Consider the following 27,987-nt stretch of genomic DNA (forward strand, 5'->3'; position numbering starts at 1 on the left):
CCCCGCCCGCGCCTGCGCAGTGCCGGCAGCGCCGCTTTCCCGCGCGGGTGAGGGGCTGGGCCGGCGCGGCTGCGGCGGGGCCGGGTTCGTCGGGGCCGGGAGCGCCGGGCGCCCGCTGCCCAGCAGGGACCCTTCCCTGCGGGCCTCGGGCCCCGTGGGGAGCGGGCCTCCCGGTGGGGAGGGGGCCTTCCGTTGGGGAAGGGGCTTCTCGGTTAGGGAGCGGCCAGTCCCCGCCCCTCCGTGCCCGTTTGAAGTCGGTGCCGCCGAGGCCGGGCAGCGTGTGCTGGGCCCGTGGCCCGGCGGGGACAGGGACGGGGGCGAGAGGGTTTCCGGGCTGCGGCGGGAATGTCAGGGCGCTCACTGGGTTTTGCTTCTTAGTTGAAGGATGAGAAGTAGTAAGGACCCGTTTTTTGTGAAGTTCATAAAGTCTTCCGGGAGCTCGGAGTATTTTTCTAAAGCTCTTGAGGTAAGTGGGCTTGGTGACCTGGGTGAACTTGGGGAACTGGCATGTGATTTCTGTGTCGGAGTTTGCTGCATGTGCCATACAATAAGCTAACTTATATCTGTACGCCTGGAAATAAAGCTGTTTCTATAGCAGGGGTGCCTAGTGTGTAATAAAGCTTGTTGAACAAGAGCAGTTTTGTTGGAGAGCCTCATGAAATAGCTTCAATTTCAAAACTTGGTGACATGTAGGGAAGGGACATGTAGCCTGGAAGGCCTGGATGGTGGTCTCTCATCTAAGCACAAACTTTGGAAGGACACTCTGCATTGTTTTACACCTTGGGAGGTTAGTGGGAGCCAAAGGCGCCATATGGCAGGATCAGATCCTGAAGGCTTCTGTGCCAAATATTTCAGTCAGAATATTGTGAAGACTCAAGTGAATGAGGGGGACACCCCTGAGGTGTTTTAGCCCTTTCTTCTGCCAATACCTGTTTGCATGGTAGCTTTGTTGTGAGCTGTTTCAAGGACGTGCACTTGTATAGTTTGCGCAGGATTGCTTCTTTATTTATTATTCGCTAATTAAAAAAACGGTATTGTACGCATCTTTTACCTGTAGTCTATAAAAGAATTCAAGTCAGAAGAACATCTCCAGATCCTTGAAGAAGAAACAGTACTCAATATAAAAGAAAATGATAAATCACTTTACATTTGTGATCCTTTCAGTGGCGTGGGTTTCAGTCATCTCAAAAAGGTATGTCACCCAGGAACTTACTTTGAACTCTATTCTTTCCTTTTTAGAAGCACTTATGTCCATACTTAATCCTGCATGTTCTCTCCTGCACTGAGTGTAGCAGTGTGAGCTTCATCCTGTGTTTAGGATACAGGATGAAGCAAAGCACAATGATTATTTTTAAACGTTTGGAAAAGTAAACGGTATGGTTGGTTCTGATTCTGCTGGAGTCCCTGAGCTGGGACTCTGTTTATCTCCTGATAAACATGATTTGGTTTGATCTGCAAGGAATTGTCTAGTGGACAAAGATAGGCTAGCTGGAATTCTTTGGCCATAGCCATAGCATTAGCTGCTTTTACTGAGGCTAGAAGATCTACAAGGATTGTACAGAAAATCTGGAACTGAAACTGAAACTGTCAGCTACCTGGAGGTGCTAGAGGAGAAGGCGGAGGACAGACCAAGAACCCTGCCTTCTTCAGAATTCGGGAACAAAGATAGCTTTCCTGATGCCAGTGTACCCTCTGCTTATTTTCTTAGTGCTTTTCCTGTTATTTTGTTGCAGCTTGGCTGTAGGATTGTTGGACCACAGGTAGTTCTGTACTGCATGCAGTCACAGCGGTGTGTCCCGAGAGCCGAGTATCCCGTGTACAATATGACCATGGCCGATGTCACAGTGTCCTGTACCAGCCTGGAGAAAGATGTGAGGGTAAGGCCTTCCCAAGGATGGATTGTTCAGCTGGTTATCATTGATATTTGCAGTGTTCATTAGTAAGGCAGCAGTCAGAGCATATGTGTCTCATTGTGCCTGTGTCTAGATCCATCAAGTCTTCTGTAGCTTGTAGACTGTGTGTAGTTTATTCGTATATTAATACACCTCAAATGTGTTTATATATGTTTACTTTATATTTATTCTGATACCTTTTTTCTAATACTACCTAAAATGGCAACCATCTGCAAAATTTTGCTCATAGACCATAAATGTCATGTTTTTATTTAGGATATATATTATGTTCAGCTTATCATAAGTGCAAATAAAATGGAAATTACAGTTACATTTTTATAACTTTCATATGTATCTAGTTAGTATTTTTTTGAACAGTTTTTGGGGGAAATCATGGACAATTGAAATCCATGTTTTTGGTGCAAGGTGGACATGACTGCCACATAGGTTCTTATTTCCCCTGATTATTTTCTCTATTTTTTTCCCCATCTAGGAAGAAGTTCATAAATATGTGCAAATGATGGGTGGATGTGTATACAGAGATCTCAATGTGTCAGTAACTCATCTTATAGCTGGAGAAGTTGGCAGCAAGAAATACTTGGTAGCTGCTTCCCTGAAGAAACCTATTTTGCTTCCCTCTTGGGTTAAGACATTGTGGGATAAATCTCAGCAAGGGTATGAAAAAAACAAAACTGATTTTGTTTTGGGTAATAGTAATTCTTATGTACAGACTAATTTCTTTTCATTGTTGATTTTACTTGCAAAATGCCTGCTTTCTCTCTTTCATTCCTGTAGCATTATGCGGTACACTGATGTTAACATGGAAGACTATGCCTGTCCTGTGTTCCTCGGCTGCACAATTTGTGTCACTGGCTTAAGCAGCTCTGACAGGAAAGAAGTGCAGCGCCTCACTGCTGAGCACGGTGGGCAGTACACGGGGCAGCTCAAGATGAATGAATGCACTCACCTCATAGTTCAAGAGCCAAAAGGTAAAACTGACAGAAGAAATGCTGTTTTCCCTTCTGGAGTTGAAGTAGTGTGAAGGTGTGTAAACACAGGAGCTTGAACTGCCTCTGTGTCGGCTTCAGTGTTGCTCTTACTGCTTCTCTCTAGGGAGTCACTGTTGATGGAAAGAGTAACACAGGGCACCTTTGCTTTGGTGTAAAGACATGAGAAAGAGAACAAAAGAGGAAAAAACTACAGAGATATAGAGGCATTTAAAGAAAGGAAAAGGGAGAATCCTAGAGGGAATAAAGCAAAGAAAAACTTTTTTGGGGAGAGCAGGATATGACTTTATTTATACTGTGATTGAAATTGGATTGTGGCCTGATGTTTTTAACTGATTATTCTTTGTGCCTTCCAAATTCCCTACTAAGGTAAAATGAAAGCTCCTTTTCCTTTCTCTTGGGAAGATTGAAAGGATTTTAGTCTTATTGTGAGAAGAAAGGAAGGGTCTTCTTTTTTGCCTTGACTTCCCTCTTTTTGCTGACAGTGAAATATGCTGGGACTTTTTCCCTTTTCTTTTGTGTGCTTGAAAGTTTTAAAGCCTTTTTTACCTTTTTTGTTTCTTTAATGCCTTGTCATACCATGGGTTAGCCATCCATGAGATTTTTTTTTCTCTAACTTTAATTGCAGCATAATTAGCTTATCAACAGTCTAGTATAACACAATTTGTCCATTAAAATCAATTATTTGAATTTCTAAATTTTCTTAATGTCCAGCCATCTTTCAGCAATCACTGTTTGATGCTTTAATCTTTTAATGATTGTGACTATTTTTTTTTAATTTTGGTTTCATCTCAAAGGTCAGAAGTATGAATGTGCCAAAAAGTGGAATGTGCACTGTGTGTCTGTGCAGTGGTTTTCTGATAGCATCAAGAAAGGCTTCTGTCAGGATGAGATGATGTATAAAGTAGAGGCTGGATCAAAACTGAGTAATGCACCCAGTACATCAACACCTACAAATGACACCAGCAAGCCTCCCAGTACGTAAGATATTTTAAAATGTATTTCAGTAATGTAGGAAACGTTTGTATTAAGGAGGAAGAACTATTTTGAGATGAGTAAATTTCTGGCTTTTTTATATAAATAGTCATTTGATAGTTTGGGCTCTAGATTCAGCTTAAACTTATACAGAGTGCTTTTATGCACGTTGAATATTCCAACATGCATAGACTTAAAATGTGTGGATGATTGTTAAAAAAGTAAACTTGAATTAGGTGTACGATTGTCTGCTTGGGAACCAGTGGTGTATATCTGTAAGTCCTACAAAAGCACAATTGTTCATACATTTAAGTTTAAAACAAGTGTTTATAATGAGTTTAATCTCACAACAGTCTTAGGGGTGGGGGGGGAACAAGTTTTTATTAATCTTTTTCTATTGAATTTTTCTTTATACACTTGCTTTTGTTTATTCCATGGTAATAAGAGGACAGCTACAAGTATTTTGTAAGCGCACATGGTAGCCTAAAAGATACAGCCAGCTTTAAAGTGCATCCACCTGATGCTGACTTCTCTTAAATTAGAGATGATTTCTCTACAATAAAGAGTCCTGTTTAATTTTAAAAGTATTTCTACTAGATGTCCACAAAACTGGAATAACAGCTTTGAAAACCAGTCTCATTGGCTGCTGTGTCATAAGTGTCATCACCTAGGAAATAAATAGAAGTTGTGTCAGCACTCTTTCTAGTAAGATGATGCTCAATCTGTGTGTAAAGAAACCTCTTGGTTTAGCAAAGGTTTCACTTACCTAGTATTTTTAGTTCTTCAAATTTAATGTTTCCTGATAGCACCACAAAACTGTAAGTGGCAAGTTTGTATTTTCTTTATTGAAGCAGTGGAGAGAGCCGAGCCAAATCCAATGCCTCCTTTTTAATTTTTTTTTTTTTTTTATTTAAAGATCACGCCTTTTCGGATGTCAGCCACATTTCCAATATCAATTTGAGTGGTGTTAATGAAACTGCATGTAGTTCAGCTACAAGCAGCAGACTGGATCCTGTTTCTGATGAACTGGAAAACTTGGACATAAGTTCTTTTCAAGCCGCTGAAGATTTGTTAGATGGGTGTCGAGTATGTTTAACAGTGTATACTTTAAAATGTTCAGGTTTTACAATGCAAAAGGAACTATGTTGAAGCACTGGCACTTTTTCTATGGTCAGCAACAAATACCAGATTTATTTTCTGTCCATGTGCTTGTTTGTGTGTGTGTGTCTGCATATCTGTGCGAGTATAATTATATTAAAATGTAGTAGAAATATAAAGGTTTATATTCGTAGGCATCTGTATTTAAACATTAGAGTGAACGGGTTCAAGAATTAGTGTGTGGGTTTATTTGGGTTTTTTTGTTGTTGTTTATGCAGTTTCAGGGCTTAATTCCATTAGTAAACATTGAAACTTTGCTAGATTAATTTGCAAAGCTAAATTAATCTTTATAAATGCTTAACTTTTTTTTGCTGCTTCTCAGAAGCTGCAGCACTACTTTCTGTGTTCTGCAGCAATTGAAACAAATTATACCAAAACATTCTTTTTTTTTTTTTTTTTTTTTACATTTTTAAGGCTTTATTTGTTGCTCTGTTCTCTTTGTAGATCTATCTCTCTGGCTTCAGTGGCAGGAAGTTGGACAAGATGAGAAGGCTTATTAATTGCGGTGGTGGCGTTCGATTTAATCAGCTTAATGAAGATGTTACTCATGTCATTGTGGGGGAAAATAATGATGAGCTGAAACACTTTTTGGACAAGACAGCTCACAGGTTGTGATAACTGTGTTGCTTAAGGTCTAGTTACACCTTGTTTTTTTTCTCCCACCACTTCTGGGGTCCCCAGCACAGAAAAGGCATCAGAATGTTGGAGTGAGTTCAGAGGAGGGCCACCAAGGTGGTGAGAGGGATGGAGCACCTCTTCTGCCAAAACAGGCTGAGAGGATTAGTTTGAGAAGGATTTGGGGTGACCTAATTGTGGCCTTCCAGTACCTGAAGGGAACCTACAAGGGAAGTGGAGAGAAACTTTTGGCAAGGACGTATAGAGACAGGACAGGGGGGAGTAGCCTTAAACTGAAAGAGGGGAGGTTTAGTTTAGATACTAGAAAGAAATTCTTTACTGTGAGGGTGGTGAGGCTTTTCTGGTTGCTCAGAGAAGCTGTGGTGCCCCATCCCTTTAAGTGTCCAAGGCCAGGTTGGAGCAACCTAGTCTAGTCAAAGGTGTCCCCTGCTCATGGCAGGGGGGGTTGGAACTAGATGATCTTTAAGTTTCCTTCCAAACCATTGTATGATTCTTTGGAATCACATATTGATTTGAAAATATTAAGTAATTCTTGATTTAAAGAAAAAGATTTACAGCTAGTAATAATAAGTATGTCCACATGTGCTTTTTCAGTACAATATCTTTGAGTAGCCATGGGTGACCTCAAAGAGGAGAAAAGCAAGTAGTCTTATTGGTGAAAAGAGGTGTTAATGTGTATTTATTAGTGCATTGAGGAGGAAGAACTTGGCAGATACAATTTTTGTTATAGAAAATAATTATGAAATGCTCTGTTCTCAGACTGAAAGAATTAAGGGATTAGAGTTACAGGCTTTGTGTGTATATACTGTGTTTTTTGGTCTGAAACCTGCTGTGACTTGTTCCTATAACGTTTTGTTTTATAGGCCTCATATAGTGACAGCAAAGTGGTTGCTGGAATCATTTAGTAAAGGTTGTCTATGTCCAGTGGAACACTATATCCCTCTAAACTACCAGATGTTAAAGAATCCAATTTTAGAACAACCTGGAATGAAGTCAATTCTTCCCAAAAAAACCAGTCTCTTGAAGAAAGGTGCTGTGAACATTATGAAGCACCAGCAAACTGCTGAAGATGACTTCCTCTCTCAATATGTAAATAACTATTCTACACTAGGTATGTTCTAGGTTCAGCATACTGTAGGAAGTTTGACTGCTCACAATTAGCATTGAGCTTGCAGAATTTCCTCATTAAATATTCATTCACATCTAGGAAGTTAACTTCTACTTTGTGTTTCAAAATTCAAATTTAAGTAGGCCTATATAGAACAGTTTTAAACTAAAACCTAGCTGAAAACAGCATGATCCTGTAATTTCATAATTAAGCTGTTGTGGGTTGTCTTTGATGTTCTTGTCAAAGAAATATTATGCTTGGTTCTCTTTTATTTTTCTTTAATCTTTCAGATGACGTTGAAAAACAAACATCCAGAACCTTCAGTGATGTTACTAACTTTACTGCCCAAGGAGAGAATCTACCTTCTGTCTGTAATGGGTCTTTGGCAGAGTCTTCTGCACTGGCTGAAGGAGGCTTATTTTTCAGGAAGAGATTTCTTCTTCTGGGTTTTGGTGAGGAGGATGAGTCCTGTATTGCAGATATTATAAAGGAGAATGCTGGGGAAGTTCTGCCACTGCAAAGCAGAACCATTGCAGACTATGCTGTGGTACCTTTATTAGGGTGCACCGTGAAGGCAACTGTTGGTGATGTCGTCACAAATACATGGCTGGTAAGGGAGTTACACTTTTTCAATTCCCAAATACACAGGTATCTATTAGAAATTTGTCTTGTTAGAATGGAGTTGTTAATGGCTTAACTATAAAGATAATGAGCTATTAGCCTAATTTTATTTGAAGCGTGCTAAACAAAGGCCTTCATTAAAGCCTCTGCATCTTGTAGGGCGTATTACCCGTTTCACTTCATTTTCCACAAGACCATTAAATAGGACTGCATTGTCATGACCCAGGCTTATATGAGGTCTGACAGCATTCTGTCTAAACGAACTGTAGAAGGAGCTAGTTGACTAATAATGATATGATATTTTTGTTTGCTTTTTATGGCTTCTTTTTTAAATTTGTGGCAGAAAAGCAAGTCTTTATAGCTTAAAAGTCAAAGAATATTAACCATATTTGGCAAGAGCAGGCCCATGATATAGACTACCTGCTGTTAGTAACTTTCGGTAGTAGGTAACTTCCTGTGAAGTATGTCTATACAGACCCCTCAGATCATGTACTGAACTGGAAACCTCCAGTTTTATGGGAACCTGCAGAGTTGGAACTTTAGTAACTGAAAAGTTCTGAATAATGCTTCAGTATGTCAACCTTGACAAAATAGACATGGTCTAATAAAAGTTTGTCTGATCCATTGGGAAATAATTTGTCTCAGGTGTGATAATGGAAACATGATTGCTCATTGTTGAGTCCATAAATGCTGTTGTAAAGTTGCTGAAATCTTGTCGGCTTTGTTACTATTTGGCTTGATTGACATTTTTTTGTCTTTCACCTTCTTGAAGATAACATGTGTGGAACAGCAGGCTCTTTTAGATCTCCAATCCAATCCACTTTTCACACCAGTCCTGGTAATGGAAGAAGCTACCCCTCTGGAAGACTGTGTTCTTTCTTTTAGCCAGTTCATAGGTGCAGAGAGAGACTCTCTTGTTTATCTGGCAGAGCTGCTGGGAGCCAGGTACTTCTTCTGTCACAGTTTCTCCTTGTTCTTCAAGAGCCAATGTGCTGCCGTTAGCATTTAATTTCTTCTGTACAAATACTGGAGTTAAAGCTCTTTTGAGTTCCATTCATTTACAAAACCTGGTGCTGAAGCAATGAGACATCATTATATAGGTCTTGAATTTTGCTCTCTTTTAAGGAAATATGGTCAGTACTCACACAGTCTAATTTCTAGCAGAATATGCTCATTTTCTTTTTTCTCAGTAACTGATCTCGGCAACTTTTTATTCTATTCTTGAACCAATCAATGAAAGTCAAGTTTTCAGATGTAGCTTTCCAAGTTGCTTTTTGGTTGTCTAGGAAAGGACCACTTCAGTACTATCTGACTCAGCCTCATAAGCATGGTGAACCCCATTCAGTACCCCACCTCCTAAGAAATGATACTCTATTTGCTTAGAGTTCACCAAAATCTTTGAAAAACTTTATGAAAAGCATGTTTAGTCATGACATGGCAAAATAGCGTAGCTTAGAGTAAATATCATTTGATGTGATTTGTAGCCTGTTCGAACTAAATTCTTTGCTGATGAGTTCTCAATCCTGGCATCTTTTTGCAAGATTGTGTCTTTGATGATAAGAGAAAAACTGTAATATAAAGAAAACCATTGTTCATTTGGAAGTGAGGTTTGTTGACTCCGGAAGGGAAGCAAGCCTTTTCTATTCATCTTGCCGAAGAATCTTAGGCCCAGTGTATGATTTGAAAATGGGATATTACTGGAGGATTGCTGGAATGTGAGAAATAGTGTTTTCAATGCTGGTAGAAGCGAAAGATTACTGTGTGACATTTTTTGGTTGTTGTTTTTGGTTTTTTGGGGGGGGTATTTTTGGCTTTTTTTCTTTGCTACAGGTTAGGCTGTAAAGTGCAAAGTGGTTTGCCTTAAATATCTACTTGTATTGGTTCTTTTTCAGTTGTGAGAATACAATTTATAATAGTATAAATGTGCCCTAGATTAATGTTTTTTACGACTAAATGAATGTTTTATCAACCTAATTGTAGAGTCCAAGAATTCTTTGTGCGGAAAGCCAATGCGAAAAAAGGAATGTTTGCCAGCACCCATCTTGTGGTGAGAGAACCGAACGGCTCCAAGTATGAAGCTGCAAAGAAGTGGAATTTGCCAGCAGTCACTGTAGCTTGGCTTTTGCAGTCTGCAAGGACAGGAAAGAGGGCAGATGAAAGCAAATTCTTAGTTGAAAATGCAGAGGCTGAAGGTTGGTCTTTAGCAAGCTAGGGGATATTATTGTGTCATTCTACTGTTTGTTTACAATAAAGAAGGCAGGTGTGATGAAATTTTCTTTCCTAACACCTTCACAGTATTAGAGCTAAAGGATATTTTTCCAAATATAGAATTGTAGATTGGTTTGAGTTTGAAGGGACCTTAAAGATCATGTAGTTACAACCCCTTGCCATGGAGAGGGACTCTTTCCATTAGACCAGGTTGTACATGCAACCATGCTGTTGAGTTGTGATTACAGAAATGATATTGTGTGTTTGCTGCAAATCTGGTGGATGCAATGGGCTCTTGTGGTTATCAGTCAGTTGGAATTGAAGCTCACTGTCTCAACTTCATCCTTTTGGGCATGTGTGCTGTTCTGTAGCTTGCATGGGAATTGATGAGAGATCCATCTTAGGACTTCAGACTTGTTAGTCTGCAATGATTTGATGCCCCTCTCTTCAGTTCTTCATGGTTGCTGTTTAAATAAGAGTGTGTGGGGTCTGTGTTCAAATGGAAAACCAGTTTACTTGTTTGTTTTCTTTGTTTCTTTTAAAGATATGGAGAGTTTCATTACTCAGCTTAGCAAGACACCAACAACTGTTAAATCTCCTGATTTAGAACACCCTATTCATCTTCTTGAAGCTCGAAAAAAAGGACCTGTGACCCCCCTTGATATCAACAGGTTTCAGAGTAAAGCTTTCCAAGCTGTAATCTCTCATCATACTGGGAAGACAACTCCTGTTGCACAAGAGGGACCACTTCAGAAAGAACCATCTTTAAATCTTGACACACCATCAAAGTTTCTTTCTGAAGACAAGTTCTTCAAGCCTTCTTTTGATGTAAAGGTGATTTTTGCAAACTTTTTAGTCTGTGTAGCCAGTGCTGTTTGATGTGCATAAACTTTAAACAGCACAGAAACTTGTGCTTTTACCCATTTTTCTGCTGTTCACATATAGACTTTCCCTTTTGAACAAAGCCAGGAAAACTGGCTCATTTATTTAAATAGTTTAGTTAATGGCCTGTGGACTAAATTTTTTGAATAGTAAGTATTGTAATGTCCTTAGCAAAGCTCCTTTGTGCTTATTGCACCATATGCTTGTGTGTCCTACACCTCAGACAGTATCCAGTCTGTGTTCTTTGCATCTAGAGTGATAAATGTGACAAGGCACCTTGGAATTGCTCCATGTATTTGTAAACAAGTGTTTGCATTTTCTGATTAAATACTACTTTGATGGCATGTTTTAATGTAATAGCTGTAGAGCAATTACAAATCTATTATTACAGGCTGAAAGATGCTTGGGGTTTTGGGTTCCTTGTCTTATTCTGAAGGCCACATTAGGCTAGAAAATGCAGGAAAAAAAAAAAAAAAAAAAAAAAAAAACCAAACAAAAAAAACCCCCTGACTTAGGGAGTATCTGCAGTGGAAGAGCTCCTGAATGACTCAGGTGTGCTTTGGAAAGCTTCAGATTAGTTTTTAAGTTTCAAGGCCTTAACTTAAAGATCAGTGCATTGAATTCCTGCAGAGTTATTAGGTTTCTTGGGGGGTTGTTTGTGGGTTGTCTGTGGCAGGGTTTTCTGTATTTTTTTTTTATCCCTCTGCTCACAATAGGAGAAAACATGTTGCAGACATAGAAGAATCTGGTGTTTAGGTAGTTCTGCTTCATGAAGTGAAGGCTCTGATAATTTTCAAAAGCAAGATATTCTAGACCAAACTTTCTCTTTTTATATAAAAAAGGACAGTGTGAAATGGTATTTTGCAGGTGCAGAGAGAATCACATACTCACATGCAACTCTTGTGGGGCAAGGTGCGAGTACATTAAAGTAGTTGGTTGAGGAGGAGTACCTGGGTTTGGTCACTGACTTTTCCATTGAGGGCAGTTCTCAGTGATGAACTCAGTGTTCATCAGAACTCTCAGTGTTCTCAGTGAACAGAGAGATTAATAAACTGTTGTCTTCTTGTTTTGCTTCTGCAGACTCTAAGATTGGGTTTGCCTTGTACAGCTTTTGTGCAGTGGTTCTACAGTTGCACTTAGTAGCTGTAGTTTGCTGTCCTGGTTTAGGAGTACAAAGTCCTACTGTATTTGTAAAACTTGCACTTGAGTGAGAATTTTGTAAGGTGTTCATTAAAGTCAGTTTTTTTTGTAAGGATGCTCTGGAAGCTCTGGCAACTCCTGGAGGTTCTGAACAAAGAACCAGAAGACTGAGCACACCTCTCTCCGAAGTCATCAGCAGAAACTTGAAACTGGCACTCGCAAGCAGCACAAATCATGCAGCAGCTCTTACTGCCAGCCCTCAGTTGGTTGCTGCACAGCCAGAAGTGGTAGGAATTTTGAGGGGTTTAGTTCTTGGAGCATAGGTTTAACTAAGAAAAAGCTTTATCTTTTGTGATTTAAGTTACAAAGGCATTTATTAATTGTTATTTGTCATCTTTTTGAATACAAATTCATATGATTATGTGTTCTTCGGTGACAGTTAAAGGAATGTAAGATAGAGGAATTTCCTTGTGGAAGGCAAAGAATTTTAAAATCATTTTCTACTGTCTGCACTACTGTCTTGAATATTAAGCAGTTGCTAAGTAACATGGCATATAAATATGTACCAATTTAGACTCTGTAGTATTGAAATGATACCACACTTAAGAAATTTTCAGGTTCCAGGTGAACAGGGTTAGATATTTTGTCTTGGACTAAAGTTCAGAGTTCTTTACTAATGCATGTGTCTTCTTTTCCTGCCTTCCTCTGTGCTTAATAGGAGAAGAAAAGTGAGAGAAAACAAAAAGGTGTAGGAGGAAAGGGAGGATTTATGTATTGCTTGCCATGTTAATGCACTGTTTACTGTTGGAGGGGCGAGAAAGCTAATGACCTCTGGAAAGGGAAAGGGAAGGCTGCTACTTCTTGTTTTGTAGCTCCTTAGCCTTACTTCTCTCACTTCTCTACGGTGAAATACTTAGTAGCATCAGGTTTGACAATTCCTTAATTTCAGTGTTCAGCCTGTGATGAAAGGAGAAGAGAGACTAGCTCAGTCTTTGTCTTGGCATTCCTAGTGCTGGGTTTTGAGCATGGGTAGGGGAGCATCATAGAGGAAGTGTGTTTACCTTACCTTTGTTGTCACTGTATATTTTACTATATGCTTCTCTAAATATTAAAGTAGTTTTGTTATTGATACAGAAGCCTTCTAATCATGACTCTTACTGTTTTTATCCCTGCTGCTTGACCAGGAAGAAGAGCCCAAGCCTCTAGCTGATGCTGTTATATACGTTAGTAAAAAACTTAGTAAGAGGCAAAGGGAGCTGAATGCAGTAGCAGCCTCTCTTGGAGCAGACTACAGGTATCAGCCAATACAGTGGCTTCCGAGTTTTTGCACTGATGTGAATTCTAATAACTTTGAGTCTTTGCATCCTTTTATGCCTTTTCCTACAGCTAAATGTTAGATTTCACCATCCTAAACATTACAAGTCATCCACTTGTAGTTTGAAATAAAGCCATTTTTCCCTGCCGTATTTCCAGTCCCTGTGTTCTTTGTAAATCCATCTCAGAAAGACTGTCCAGAAGTCTTCTTGAATTGCAGATTTTTTTTCTCCTTTGGTTTGAAGAAATCTAGCTTTTGGATGGTTTAATATTAGCTTTTTATTTTACATCTTGAATCTAACGTGAATTTGTGTATGTTTCTCCCTGTCTCAAAACAAATTATTTTCTAGACTTTAAACACAGCTGAGTCAGTGTTCTCAGAAAAGCTTAGGAAAAATAGGTTATCATGAAGAGAAATGACAAATTAACATTTCTGATTTAAGACAGAATTCTGCTTCCACTAGATCTGATTTATGTGTTTTGTTACTGTCTTTTATATAAGTGTTATTATTCATGGTGTAAAGGAGGTTACCCTTATGTTTGGTAGTACCTTAGAAATGCTGAAGATACTTGGATTAGATACAAAATACTTGTTTTTATCAGTTCAAAAAGTAACAGTCCTCATTTTTGTTTATTTTGAGCTTCAAGGATCAGTATTTCACTTGCAGTTGAATATTTGGACAACAAAAGAAAAAGCTCTTGTCCTGGATCACGCATTCTTTTCAGAAACTGTTTTAAAATTCCACTTACATAAAAACAAAACATAAAGCAAAACCCCTGTTTTCCATATGTTTATCCTATTTAGTTTTATTTTCTTCAGGAATGCTTTCAAAACACGTTGAAGTTGTGCTATCATGAAACTGAATGCTGTCTTTTCTGTCAAAGAAAGTGGGCTCATTGTTTATTGAGGCATAACAAAATAGGCAAAACTAACTTGAACAAGAGGAACATTTTTGAGCTGAATTTATGATACTTTTTGATAGAAATTCCATCTTCGAGTTGTATCTTGTTCTCTTTTCTAGATGGTGCTTTGATGAAACAGTAACACACTTCATCTATAAGGGAGGACAGAATGATAACAATAAGGAGTACAAATCTGTTAAAGAACGGGGTGTACATATTGTTTCAGAACATTGGCTTTTAGAGGTATGAAGCTTGTTTTGTTCCCTGTTTAAAAGTAAAGGGAAATGAAGGCTTAAAACTAGTTATATGGCAGGAGCTTTTCTGTATGTATTTATACTGAACATGTATAAGGACTGATGTTTTGCATCCTGCTTTAAATTAATAAATTGAGTGATCTCTTTTCACTGATGTACATTTACATTGTACTCCATAAGGAGAAGACAAATTCTCTTCCACTGAACACTTCTGCTACATTTTTCCCAGAATGGCAACCACATTTTTCCCCTTGTGTGAAGTACTTCTTTTGACAGTGTTTTTATTGTACTTCTCTTACATTTAGGTATGAAGTTTCTTCTCTCTTGATCAGTTCCTCATCTTTCTCTTATTAACTGATGTTATTACAGAGTGCCCGAGAACGTAAACGGCTTCCTGAATCACTCTTTCCTCACACTTACAATCCCAAAATGAGCTTGGATATCAGTGCAGCACATGACATCAGGCTCTCCTCCTCCTCCAGTAAACCGCTTTCAACTGGAAAACCAACAGAGGAAAATGAGGTATGATATGTGATAGGAATGCATGTTCCATGAAGTGATTTGTATTCAGTTAATAGTTACATTAACTTAGTAATAAAAACATTGATACTAGTGCAGCAATGTCCTCAATCAGGTTTAGCTAGTCATTAATAGTAGCTATTGCAGATGTTCTGTAAGGTTTTTCTGCAATTGTAATATTCATCTTCTAGGGTGATGGAGGAAAACACAGGCATTTCAGCATTTGCTTTCCAAATTTGAATTTCTTTCAGGTAATGAGATTCAAGGTGTGAACTAGCTTTAGTAGACATTAAGACTGCAGAGTAGGAGTTGTCACCCATGCTACTGTTCACTGTTCTACCATCATTGCAGTAGCAGAAAGGTTAGATTTACTCTACAGCAAGATTAATGATCTTCAGAATTTATACAAATGTCAGACATGGTTAAAAAGAAAAAACCAAAAAAAAAAACAGGTATTTGAGTCATCTACTTGTCTTCATTGGCTTTAGATTATTCCAGTGGATGAAGATGATGCTGAAGATGATGTAACTACTGATCAAATAAAGGAAGCAGTCACTGTAGGGGAAGAACAAATTGTTGCAAGTGAATCCAAAGGAGGTAAATGTAAATCACTGTTTTAGAATATTTATGGACTGTCAAACTATCAATATGAGTGAGCCTTTGCAGTTCCAGGTGCTGAATGCTAAGATCTGGAAACTTTAGGTAGCATATTAATATACTGGTCAAGTACAGCTAGCTTTTATTGCTGCTTGGATGCCAGCAAAGGGTTATCCTCTCTCTTTTGAAGATCTTGACAGCCCACAAGAAAATCATGACCAGTCCTTGGAAGATACTTAATTGCCAATTCTTTGTTTTTAAAACACTGAAGTTCATCCTTAATGTAACAGGCCTTTGTTTTGGAGTATATATTATGTAATTAAATGTGTTATTGTGGATCTAAATTAGATTGTATGAGGAGATTCAGAAGTGAACCAAATGGAGATCTCTCCTTTTGTCTAAGAATAGGTGACTTAGGGTATATGTAGTTTTCCTTGATATTCTTGCCAAAGTACTTTTCCTCTTTTTAATGTATAGTCTTTGTCCTGGTGGAGGAGGGAGGTTGACTGGAATTTCATTTTTCACTGAAAAGTGAGCAGTTGTTCACTTTTCACTTGTGTCAGTATAAGAGTTGTGATATTATGAGTTTTGTTTCTTCTCTTAAGTTTTAACCCAAGCACTAGAAATGAGGGAGAACTTCCAAAGGCAGCTTCAGGAGCTCATGTCTGCCACATCACTAGTGAAACCACAAGGGCAAAGAGGATCCCTTTCAAGGAGCAGCTTTGATGGCTCTCCAGCCACTCCTGATAGCACACGGTGTGTGCGAAATGGCCGCAGTAGGGTCTTGGAAGCTCTAAGGTATGGATTTGTATTTAAATGTATCTTGTTTTGTCCTTGCATGTATTTAGACATTCGTTGAAATTTGAATAGATCTCCAAGGTTTTCAGATGTACTGTCTGTTTCTACTGATGTTGTTCCTGTTCTATGGGAGTTGCTTCTCCTGCAATTCAGAATCTTTAACTGGATGTGCTAGGTAAAGGCAGAATATTGTCTTAATCCATAGTGGGTATCTTTTGCTTTTTATAAAAACCAGAATAGTATGATTTGTTTTAATGTTCAAGTTTTGAACTGGCTTATTTTCTTTCCCTTCAGATTCCTTAGTGTTCTTATAGATTTTGAAGAAAGCATGTATGAATGCTTACATAGAGCATTGAGGAGTAGTAGGCATTACTGCAAAGCACCTCTGTGAATATTTCTTCTCTTTTTATTTTTCTTTTCTCTCCAAATGGAGAATAGGATTTGAACTCCATCAGTACTGATATGCAGTAAGACAGTAATGGAACCCTTGCAAAATTATTCATTTAGCTTGGTGCCTATTTGCAAATAAGTAGGCTTAATAAAGATTAAGGCATGCCGATTTTATAATAACTTATTAATATGCACATAATAAAAAATATCTACTGGCATTTTGGGTGCCCATTTTCAGCCATGCTGACACTTAGATTCATAAAGCCAGGGTGCTAGAATAGCTTCTATACTGAAAATTTCCCCTTTCCCAGCCATAATTTCTAATAATGAAGCCACTTGGGTGCTGCAGTTGATGTGAACATTAACACATTGCCTCCTAGAATGGAAATCTTCTGTAAAATGAGTCTGTAAGGTGTCTCGGTTTTTCCCTTAGGCAGTCCCGCCAAGCACTGGCAGATATAAATACAGAGCCATCCCAGAGTGAGCAGATCATTTGGGATGACCCTACTGCGAGGGAAGAGAGAGCAAGACTTGTCAGCAACCTTCAGTGGCCTAATAGTCCCTCTCAGTACCTTGAGCAAGGTCAGAGTAACACCAATAAGAGCGTGGATGAGTCTGCCCTCAAAGGATCTGTACCTGATGCAGAGATGGCTGGTATAGGTAAAATTACAAATGCAATATCCTTGTTCTGTGTAACAGCATCCATTTGGTCTTTGGGACTTCTAAAATACAGTAGTATTTCAGTTCTGCTTACAAAAAAGTGAGCATGGTTGGCATTTCTGAAAGTCCAGAAATACAATTTCACATCTTTGAGCTCCATTATGTATTGCTGTTTTTTAAAAAGAAGCTTTCCCATTCATTTGTGGTCAAATACCAAGACAGCGCTTGTCTAAAAATAGACTGCTGTGTCTCCAAAAAAAGCCAACTTGAAAGACTTCAAAAAACTTTCCAAGTAGTTTTGGTTTCTTTGTTTTTTTGAACCACAGCTGGTTTCTAGGTAACCCCTCAGGTAAGTATAGTGGAATTCTAATGGGAATACCATGAGCAAAATCTTATCCATTGTAGTGGAAATATTTATAGGTGAAAACTTGGGGTACAAGATTAACTCAAAGACCCCAAAAAAAAAAGATGTGTCAAGTTGCTGATGGATGTGCTTAGGTTAGGATTTGGTAAAGATCTAAGGTCTGTTGCTAGGACTAAGGAAGCAACATACCTTTTCTTCCAAAACAAGATGTTTTTTCTTCTGTTTTACTTTCTTTCTGTTCTGAGATAGCAGAATCCTTTATTTCTCTCTCCCTGTTGTCACCAACTCCTTCCCTCAGTCTACTTGCAGAGTTTCTGTGGCAGCAGTCTTCCTGAAAACTGACCTTGTCCTAGAGAATGTTGTAGAAAATTAGATAATTCCATTCCGCTGGTTGTTGTTTCAACCAAATCAGTGCAGTTTAGCCAAAGAAATCAGATCATTTGAGGTTTTCAGGTGTTTTTTAAAAGCAAGGCATTCAGGGGCATGATTGCAATATTGCTGTTGGTGGTTTGTGGTATAAAGAAGAGCATCTTTATGAAAGGCAGGTGAAATATAACTGTACATGTTGTGTACAGCAATCTGGGGAAGTGGGGATTTTTTAATTTTTATTATATCTTTTACTTTATACATAATTATATTCTGCCAAAGGCAAGTCATGCAACACCACTTTACTTTCACAGCTGTTCCTGAGGCTGGGCATGAAGATGTGACTGAAAGTCTGAAGATTCCCATATGTAGAGATCCCAAAACGCCAATTAAGGATAACTTGATCCCTACTCCACAGGCCCCCAGCATTGCATTCCCCCTGGCCAACCCTCCTGTGGCACCAGAGCCCAAAGAAAAGGTTTGTCAAACGGAAAAATATTTATGATGATTAGTGTTCTGAGAGATGCAGTTATACTTAAAGAAATTTTGGATTTGATGATAAATATAAAATGTGGAGATCTGGATTTAAAACCTTGAGGTGGATTACTTTTGTGCAGTTCTAGTCTCTTTTTTCTATTATTTTCAATATTCCCCCTTCCTTTGAAATTTTTAACAAATGTTTGCTCAAAAAATCAAGCTTGTTTGTTTAGACAAATGAAGTTTTTTGTCCATTAGTTAGTGCTGGAATGCTAAGGCAGGCTTTGGAGTGAAGAATTACTATGTGTACTACTTGGATCTCCTCCAGCCATGTTAGGATGACAGAAAAAAAATTAGGCCTTTGTTTCTTTGGTGGTATCTAGAATTTTATGTTTAGGTACAAATGGGAAATTATTTTTCTGCCAAAACCTGGTTGAAAATTCTGTTTTATTTTGAACTTGGAAAGGGAAAGGAAAATGACCTTGTAGTCTCACCTGCAGTGTGTCACTTGGTGCTCAAAGTTTCAGCAGCTCTCTGTCTTCAGAGGTATAATGCGTCATGTTAGTGGAAAGGCCCTCAAAGAAGATAGTATTCTGACTTGACAGAAAGTGAATGAATTAGGCAGTGTGATTGATCAGTGCTGATTTCTTCATGTGTTCAACCTGGCATTCCATGGATGTGAATGAAAGATTACTTGTTACGACAGATTAGTTCAGCTGTGCCCTGAAGAAAGGGGGAACCAAGAGGATGTTCAAGCAGGAGCCTAAGGATGTTATGATAAGATCCAAGCTTTTTGTCAAGTGACTGACAGGTTTGATTCTCCTTTTCCCAGCTAAAAGAAAACTTAATATATTAATAATTCAGAATATTTGGCAAAGAAATAGTCAGCTGTCAACCTAATCGTTCTGCTTTATTTTCAAAATCTGTTACTGTATTTCTAGGTTGTTCCTGAAGATGAGAAAGCTGATGAAGAAACAGAAAAACTTCGTAAATTTCAGCTGTCTTCTCTTAATCCTCAAGAAAGATTTGATTACTGCCATCTGATTGAGAAATTAGGTACCAGATATTTGTGAAATGCAAAGAATAGTATGTGTCTGCTCAGCTGTGGCTTATTGGGGAGAAGAAAGGGCTTCTGTTAGTGACTCAGCAGATATGAGGTCTCAAATTTATGGCTTTCTGTGCTTGTGAGCAATTCTTTGAATATAGTGTTATTGTGCGAGCAATCAGCTTTGCCATAAAACAGCAATGGTTTTGTCTTCTGATAGTTTTCTTTTAGCTGTCTTTACAACAGCCTCATTCTTTACTGTTGGGAGTGCCCAGGATGGGCTCTCTTCTGGTGTCTCTCATTCCTGTCTGTGTTGCTGTGGCATTTTACAGAGCCACTCTTTCCTGGCTGCTTCTCCCTCCCTAGCAGCTTCTGCCCATGTCATTTCAATGAGAATACTCTCCGTGTAAATTTGAGCTGAGTTTTTGTCCGAATTCAAATAATTCTCACTTTGAGTTGATCCTTTCTGTGTACAGCATGACACTTAGATAACTTGAATCCAATTAATTCCTCAATTCAAGGTGGAATAGTACTTGAGAAACAGTACTTTGATCCGAGTTGCACACACATTGTTGTGGGACATCCTCTTCGGAATGAGAAATTCTTGGCTTCGATGGCAGCTGGAAAGTGGGTGCTTCATCGTTCCTACCTGGAGGCGTGTAGAGGAGCTGGCTGCTTTGTTCAGGCATGTCACCCTAGCACTAGGACATGAGTGTGTTTGACTTTTTTGCATTTATTTTTGTTGTGCACTTCTAGGGAAAGACAACTTCACAAAATCAATTGCTAGTTTAGGGTGCCCAAGCCATGGGAGTTTTAAAGAATCCAAAATCTGAGAGGTTTTTGGCCAGCTTTGTCTGAAAACTAGCCCTGCACCAAACTCCTGATATAAGATAAATGAAATACCTACGCTTTTTATATTTGTTTCTTAAAATTGAGTCTTTTAATACCTTTTGGTAAGTTCTCACTGTTATCAGCTAAATTTACATGGCTCTTGTTAAACCAGGAATAAAATCTTGATTCTTTCAATAAATAAACATAGATTATTTTTAAATAATTTGATTTTATAACCATGTATGTAAATATTTTTGAACTCTGCCTCTTCTGATGCCTTCCTAATTGTTAATTTTGCACTTCGCCTGGGTCAGACAGTTCTTTTACATTGACCAGGCTAACTTTCAAGTAATGCCTGTAGACAGCTTCATATCCTTATCTGCATTAAAACTAACTTTAATTGTTTTGGAAGACACTGCAGAAATATAATCAGTGGTATCCAGTGTAGTGAGATGCTTTGTCCTGCTGTTGAATTCTGTTGTAGATGTAACTGCAAGAGGAATCAGGTTGTGTGCAAGACTTGATGTCACAGAAAACATGAGTTAATTTAGATAAACATGTGCAATTCAGAGCCATATCTCTAATTTTACATAGAACTGTTTTGGCTAGATAAAATCCATACATATATATATATATATAGCTAGAGTGAGATGGGATTTGTTTCAGGGGGTTTTATTTTCCATTTGGTGTGGGTTTTTAAAATCTATTTTTCTGCTGATAAAGCTGGCAGGACTGCTTTGTAATTCAAGCTTATGATTGTTTCAGGAAGAAGATTATGAGTGGGGAAGTAACTCCATACTTAATGTTTTGTCTGGAATCAACGTAAACCAGAAGAAGCTTGCACTGGCAGCCATGAGGTGGAGGAAAAAAATTCATAAAGGGAAGCAAGAAACGGGTGTTGTTGAGGTATATAGACACTCCTGTAATGTAAGCTGTACAGTGTGGATGGATAGGACAGGGATTGTCACCAAGAAACTAACACCTTCACTGTCAGGGGAAGGTAACCTGTCTTGTTATCAAGAACAAAGTGTCTTGGCTTGATATATTCTAGTTAAGTAATTTTGTTTTTTAAAATAGTTTATGTGATGGCATATTAAAAGTCTTAATCTCCTCTGAATCAGTGTTCATGTTTTGCAAGGCTGCAATGTGGCTACTTATGTATGTAAATGTCCCTCAGCCAGGAAGATTATGTTTATTCTTCAGAGCTCTGACTGGAGAGCTAACCTAACTCAGCTCTGTTAGGAAACCAAAACTGGTTATTGGTTTCATAGTCTTTCAGTGAAATTTTTGGAAGAGAGACTTGAACTCCCCAAAGCCTTTCAACTCCTCTCAAATCAGGCACTACAGTTGAGTATTCATTGAAAGTTGATGTTTCAGTTATGTCAGGAAAAATCTGGTGTTTGTTTTACAGTAACCTTTTTAAAAGGAATGCTTGTAACAAATCCCCCTTGCCCTTTGCCTATGTGGAAACCACACTGAGTGTTCCTAGGAGGCAACCAGTTGGCCCTCTGTGCTGTTACTGTAACCAAGTGCATCCTGGGGGAGCAGGGGAAGATGTTTCCAAGTTACTGGGGGTTTTTAAAATAAATTTTTCACAGTGGTGTTTTGGAAAGCACACTCTCTGCAAGGGTCTTTCCTTAGAAGGGCCTGGTAGCTGTATGTTCTGTGGATTTCTTTTCTGGCATGCATACTTAATGGCAAAACTAGGTAATTGCAAGTCTTCATCTGATGGATAGTCTCAAAAGGGATAAATTATAGACCCATTAAATCTCTGTACTTTTTCAGTACCAGAATACTTTTGACTGAACTGTCATTTATCTAGGGAGCTTTCAGTGGCTGGAAAGTGATCCTGAATGTTGATCAAACCAAGGAAGCAGGATTCAGACGCCTTCTTCAGTCGGGAGGAGCAAAAGTATGTAGTTGTTTAAAAAAAAATGAAATACATATATGTTTGTTTAATTATTTTTTTCTTTCTGTTTAACTCTGTGCTGGGCATTTTTCATGTGAGTAAAAGGTCTTTAATGAATAAAATTGCTTACACAGGGTAGCTGAGACATGGTCAAAGGGTGGGAAAAAAAGCTTTGTCATCTTCACTTTGCAAGTGGTCAGGCAGAGCAGCTTGTCTGAGGTTACACAAGTCAGTACTGCTGGTGGGAATTGAGGATAGAATTTCTGTGCCCTGCTCTGATGGGAAGAATCACCCTTTTGGACAGGCATGTGATGGTACAGAATGCAGCTGTAAATGCTATTTGATTTCCCACTGGTTTCTGTTAGTTTGATGAGTGAAATTAAAGGTCATGAACTGCGTTTGTCTTGGGGAAGAAACACAACTAAACTTTTGTGGGTCGTGTTTTGTCTGTAGGTCTTCTCTGGCCATTCTGCATCTCTGTTTAAAGAAGCAACTCACCTCTTTGCTGACTTCAGTAAGCTGAAGCCAGATGAGGCCAGGGTGAACGTGGCAGAGGCGGCAGCCCAGGGAGTGAACTGCCTCAAACCCGAATACATCGCTGACTACCTCATCCAGGTGGGTACACCCTGGGCTCCCCACCTGCCACACTGCCCCAGCCCCCTGCAGGGGATGGCTTCTCTACCAGTCATGGGCCTCCTTTGCCAGGAATTGTGGCCACAAGGTGCCTGTGCTGAGGGCTTTGATCTGTGGCCTCAAATTTATGCTCTAACATGATTTGTTCTGGTGCTGGCAGTGGGATATCTTGCAGGCTCGGGAGCTGCTTGCAAAATGTATTTAAAATGTAGGTCTATAATGTTTGTTTTGTTGTTTCAGTTTTAGACAACTAATGAGTTGTTGCTGTTATCTCAGAAGCTGCTCTTCTTGAGCTGACCCATTCTTTTTTTGCTTTCTATACTGAAGGATCCACCTCCCCCTATGGAGTCTTACTGCCTGCCAGAAGCTGAGTCTTACCTTCAGAATAACTCAGATCTTGGAATTGGATCATCCCAGAAAAGAAAAGCACTGGGAGAAATGAGCAGAGTCAAGCGATCCAGAATACACTAAGCATATTCTCTGTTTTTAATTTGTACATTTAATTTGTACATTTTAAAATACATATTTATATTTTTTCATTCTTGCCCAAAAAATTAAAAGCTTTGAGTTTCACTTCTAACTTGTCCTGAGATTAAAATAAATTTGCAGTAATACTTATAGGAAAGATTGCTTTGGCTACCAGTAGCATGTAAAAATATGGCAAAAATTCATCCAAAACATACATGTCCAAACTATCCCATCACTAGACTAGTGGTTTTGTCTGTGGACACAGTTGTATAATAATAGTGTGAAAATAATTTGTAAAATGCTTATCACATCTTTTATCTGTGTGTTGTGGTGAAAATATCACTTGGTGAGAATTCCATTGCATTTCCCTTACAGTAATAGACTTAGATTTTTACATTATTTTTTCATCTTTTGGTATTTTGTATTGGAAGGGAAGAGAGAAACAGGACAAAAAGAACTGGCTTGTAAATTTTTGTACTAATAGAGGGTGTAAGAAATTATTTCTATAGATTGCAGGTGCTGTTGCTGCCTTTCTGAATGCTAATGAATCTATTCAGCAACTGTAGAAACAATTCTGTTACCCAAGAGGTGAAGTTTGTCTTGACTACGTTCCCTATTTGAGTCTGTGACAGGATCCAGAGCCAGACAAAGACTTCAGTTTCTGGCAGCTGGAAATGTTTAGTCAGACAACCAGAATACTTGACTAAGTCTTTGACCTTTTCAGTAACAGTGGGTCTGGGTCTTCATTTGTGGAACTTCATGTATGTGAGTGCACTGTGTTAGTCTGGGCGAAAGTGCTCTCTTGGAACCTGAAGAGCTGTATTTAAGCAGCTGGAATTACTACAGTCAGTTTGAACAGAAGAGTACAGCATCCAGTTGCACAGGACCAGTGGAATTGTCTGGAAGAATACGTGTAACACTGAAGTCTATTTAATTTACTTCTTTTTTGTTTTGAAGGCCAAGGTGTATTTTATGTTTATTTTCTAGCTGCTGAATACTGTTTTCTAGAAAGGGTTTGCATCAATATTTGTTGCAGATCTAAGACTGAGCCAAAAGCATTTAAGCCCTGGAGACTCACTCTGGGCTGGGCAGAACAAACCTTTTGCTGCTTGGGGAAGGGACAAGGCACCTGAGCCGTGGGGTCTCCAGGTAAGAGAGAACAGGAAAGCAGCTTGTCTTTATGTGCAAGGCTGTACTTTGTGTTTCTGATTTCCTACGTTTGTGCAGCAGATCTTTTGTCCGTGAGCTCTGCAACCTGCCATCAGGATGACCTGAAGGAATTGTCAGAAGGGATTGAGAATGAATGTGAGGGATTTGATTCTTTTAAAGAAGTGAAATCTGTGCCCCTATCACTGGGGTCTTGGCTGTGACAAGACTGCTATGTTGAGCTGCAGTGACTACAGTCTTACCACCTGCTTTTGGGTGTTTTTTTTATAACAGTGTGATGCTTTTTGGTATATGTGGACATCAAACATCTCCAATTTGTTCCAAGTCCACATACTGAAAATAATGCTGCTGTTAGTGCCTTACATCACATTTTGAATTAACTTTAACTTTGAATTAACTGTGTATTTCACTATTCTACCTCTGAAGTGCTGCTTTGTGTTGCAGGCATTTGAAATAGGTGTGAGTATTACCAGGCAAGAGCTAAGGTTCCTGTGACTTTTTCTTCCCCGTCCCCCCAGAAGCTGCTGTGGAAGGGTAGTGTTGGTATTCTCACTTTATAGATAAAACCCCATTCCCTTACCCACTTAAGTTAAGTTTTAAACGAAGTCTTGGAGCCACACAGTTCCTACAGCTGCTGTGAATCTTGGGGCAGGGCAGAAGGGAGAGCAGCTAAAATCAGGCACATACCAACCTACAGTGAAACCAGTAACCTGGGATCTGAGTGCTACGTGTGTTCTCTTCCTTTGTGGACACTGGTTCAAAGCCAGGGCTGAGGCAGGACAGTGAGGGACGGCTGGGGGAACAGAAGTAGAAAGCAGCTGTTCCAGCCAGAGCCAGCTCCTCTTCTGCGCTGGGCCTCGAACATCCAGCACACTGCTGTCTGTATGGCACACACAGGGGAACACAACACAAGCGTGACAAACCTGGGAGATGGAAATTCAGTTGGTGCTGTTAAGATAAATTTATTTTCTTCAGCTTTCTTCACAGGAAACATCATGAAAGTGCTTTACAGAGTTTTGAATACCATTACCATGGGAAAAAAGGACAACAGGTGTGTGCACTGCACAGTTAGAAGTTGTCATATGCGGAAGCCATGATAGGTAAACCAGGGTAAAAAAAAAAGATAAATCCACTGACAAAAATATATATTGCTCAGGTTTTGAACTTAAGTTATGACTGTTAACACAATTATATAAATATACAGGCACCCTTACGATCCTGTGTTAACTGTGGGATTCTCAGAAACAGATCATATTGAACTCTACTGAAACAGTTTCTGCTGTGCTCCATAGGCTCCTAGCCAAACCATTTTCCCAGCCAGACAGTATAATTCTTTTTTTTTTTTGCGCTACACTGAGCCCACAGTTACCATAATTTCTTCACATTAAGTCTGGTGCTGAGGCATTCTGGTATGTGTTGAAAACAAATTCAGGTTGTTTTTTTTCCTTTTGACTTAGAGAGAGATCCTCTTACAATTCTTTCCTCAGTAATATCTTCATTTAAAAAAATTAAAATGCTTTAGGCTAGATCCTGCTGTCCAGATAAGACAGTTTTATTTAAGCTAGATTACCAGTCATGCAACCCTGCTCCTTTCCATAGCGGAGCTGTGTTGTACTGTGAACAGTGCTACTGCCTCCCTTTTGCTGTACTCCATGGGAATTCGGCTCCTGCGTAGCCTTTGAGACTCTCTAGGTTTCAGTTCTTCAAGGAGACTGCATTTACTCGCTAGGCATTTTTGCAATGTATGTGATACTTCAGCCCTGACAAAAACAATGTAGCATGATCAAGACTCAGGAGTTCTTGCCTGCTGCTTTCTAAATAAGTGGTGAATAATTCATGCACCTTACTAAGAAATCCTTGGCATGGTAATAATGTAGATGAACAGAAGAAGGAGGGAATACTCTAGGGCAAAGAGAGGTCAAATCAAGAGATTTTTTTGCTGAGTTTTGAGTTCCAGGAAAAACACTGAGGAGCCCATTACCTAGAAAACACCGTCATGCCAGTTTCCAAAGCTACTTTGCCTTTTTCCCAATTCCCAGAGTAGAGACACAGTGCACGGTCAAAGAACTTGTCAGTCTTGAAAGTTACTGGACAGTTAGTAAGTAACAGTACTGAGCTACAGTGGCAAGACAGGGCTTTGGTGAGTACCAGCAGAGGTGAGGCTTCGAGGCATGGGAGAGGCTATGAAGTATTACATTCTAACAACTCTCGGATTCATTTGCTATTTTCCCCTCAAAAAATTGCTGTTTTCCCCTCAAAAAGTAAAAAACTCTCAACTCCCCTTGGCCAACTTAATCATCTCCCAGCAGCCACAACTGTTTTTTGACAGAGTACTGCTGTAATAGAGCACCTAACAGATACAGATATTTGGATGCAAAATCCAAGGTACATTGTTCTCAACCCAGTATAGCATTAGTACTGGAAGGCAGCTGCTTTCTAGGATGTGGTAGTCTGATAATTGAGGTAATACAGCTCTCAAGGGCCAGGCTGTACATCCTACCAGGCTTGAGTCTGCCCTTAGACCCATCTTTAGTATCTGTAAACATAACATGACTGGGAAATGCAGTCAGTGCTTAAAGACAACGTCATTTACAGCTCCATGCTCTTTAAAGCACAAGACGATGAGCATGAAGAGATGAAACAAACCACAAAGACTAAGACTGCCTTCCAGTCTTGCTTCATCTCAAATACTGTAATGCAGTTTCAATATCCAGTTAAATACTACTCCAGATATGTTAGATTGAGCATGGCTGAGCTCATGTGGTTGCTGGTCAGAGACTAAGTAATAGTAATGCATCTGCTTCATCTCTGGCACAAAGAAGAGAACTACACAGAAATTTAAAACAATTTTCTATGGGGCTTGTTCACTGGCACTTGATTCTGGCTGTCACACCTAGATGTCAAATGATCCCAGATCTTTAATCTCAAATCAAATGTTAATGAAACTGACCTTGTGTGACAGAAATAAATCAATGAAACCAGTGAAGTTAAGCTCTGGGAGACCATATGCATATTTTGCCTTTTGCTCAATAAATTTGTTCTATCAGCCAGTTTTTATGGTTTGAATCCCTTTGCTATAAAGTACATACTCTGAAAGATATACAGAGTAAGTGGTTTAATTAAAAAAAGAAGCTTATGACAATATTTTAACTAACAGTTTTCTGTAGGCAAGTTACTTGAAATAAAGCAGATGTAATATGATGACTTCATTGCTCTGAGCTAGAATGGAAATTCAGTACAGAAGATAGGAGACATGAAAAGGAATAGAAAACATCAGATTGAACAAAAATTAGTAAGAGCTTGCCATGCTACTCACTGACCAGAAGAGTGGATTATACACATGAAACTGAAGACCAGTACATCATATGGCAAAAGCCAATCCCCATGGAAGTTACTGGGTTGATGGTGATTGCTAGGATATTCTAAATGACTCTGTAAATTTGGCAAATCAGGGGCAGGTGAGTTGTCAACAGGAAAAACCAAGGCAATAAATACTGGAGAAGTTTTAAACCACTCATACATGCTCTGGTAGAAGGTGTGACATGAGTCTGAATTAGTTGTGATCTTTCAAGGGGACGATCTAGGCATCACCATGGGCAGCTTGATGAAGACATCTGCTCACTGTGTAGTTGCAGTCAAGAAAGCGAATAAGATGTTAGGCTGTA

At 39.1% G+C, this 27,987-nt stretch overlaps 2 protein-coding genes across 4 annotated transcripts in view; one reads left to right on the plus strand and one right to left on the minus strand.

Moving 5' to 3' along the window:
- TOPBP1 (DNA topoisomerase II binding protein 1) lies at positions 1 to 25,510 on the plus strand. Of its 3 annotated transcripts, none has more exons than XR_011004128.1 (27): positions 1 to 47; positions 379 to 466; positions 1,058 to 1,192; positions 1,734 to 1,877; positions 2,386 to 2,567; positions 2,688 to 2,881; positions 3,697 to 3,876; positions 4,791 to 4,960; positions 5,477 to 5,640; positions 6,532 to 6,779; positions 7,067 to 7,386; positions 8,170 to 8,342; positions 9,378 to 9,589; positions 10,150 to 10,439; positions 11,741 to 11,912; positions 12,801 to 12,921; positions 13,964 to 14,087; positions 14,468 to 14,620; positions 15,106 to 15,214; positions 15,820 to 16,012; positions 16,836 to 17,062; positions 18,107 to 18,270; positions 19,211 to 19,325; positions 19,836 to 20,003; positions 20,915 to 21,051; positions 21,968 to 22,057; positions 22,189 to 22,483. XR_011004128.1 is itself a non-coding variant. In XM_068204958.1 (27 exons), the coding sequence occupies exons 1-27, from the start codon at positions 386 to 388 to the stop codon at positions 23,156 to 23,158; spliced, it is 4,563 nt and encodes a 1,520-aa protein (XP_068061059.1). In that variant the 5' UTR covers positions 113 to 385; the 3' UTR covers positions 23,159 to 25,510. The 3 variants fall into 3 exon arrangements, 1 of the variants encoding a protein (XP_068061059.1); XM_068204958.1 differs by lacking the exons at positions 1 to 47; positions 22,189 to 22,483 and adding exons at positions 22,508 to 22,669; positions 23,015 to 25,510 and having other exon boundaries at positions 113 to 466; positions 11,741 to 11,914; positions 12,812 to 12,921; positions 19,836 to 19,999; positions 20,911 to 21,051; XR_011004132.1 differs by lacking the exon at positions 1 to 47 and having other exon boundaries at positions 115 to 466; positions 11,741 to 11,914; positions 12,812 to 12,921.
- Positions 25,260 to 27,987, minus strand: part of CDV3 (CDV3 homolog) — a 16,908-nt gene continuing 14,180 nt past the window's right edge. The window contains exon 5 of the mRNA XM_068204987.1: positions 25,260 to 27,982. Within this exon, the coding sequence (XP_068061088.1) occupies positions 27,958 to 27,982 (25 nt within the window). The 3' untranslated portion in view covers positions 25,260 to 27,957. The remainder of the gene's footprint in view (positions 27,983 to 27,987) is intronic.

This window comes from Anomalospiza imberbis, chromosome 1 (assembly GCF_031753505.1).
Source record: "Anomalospiza imberbis isolate Cuckoo-Finch-1a 21T00152 chromosome 1, ASM3175350v1, whole genome shotgun sequence".
Classification (NCBI taxonomy): domain Eukaryota; kingdom Metazoa; phylum Chordata; class Aves; order Passeriformes; family Viduidae; genus Anomalospiza; species Anomalospiza imberbis.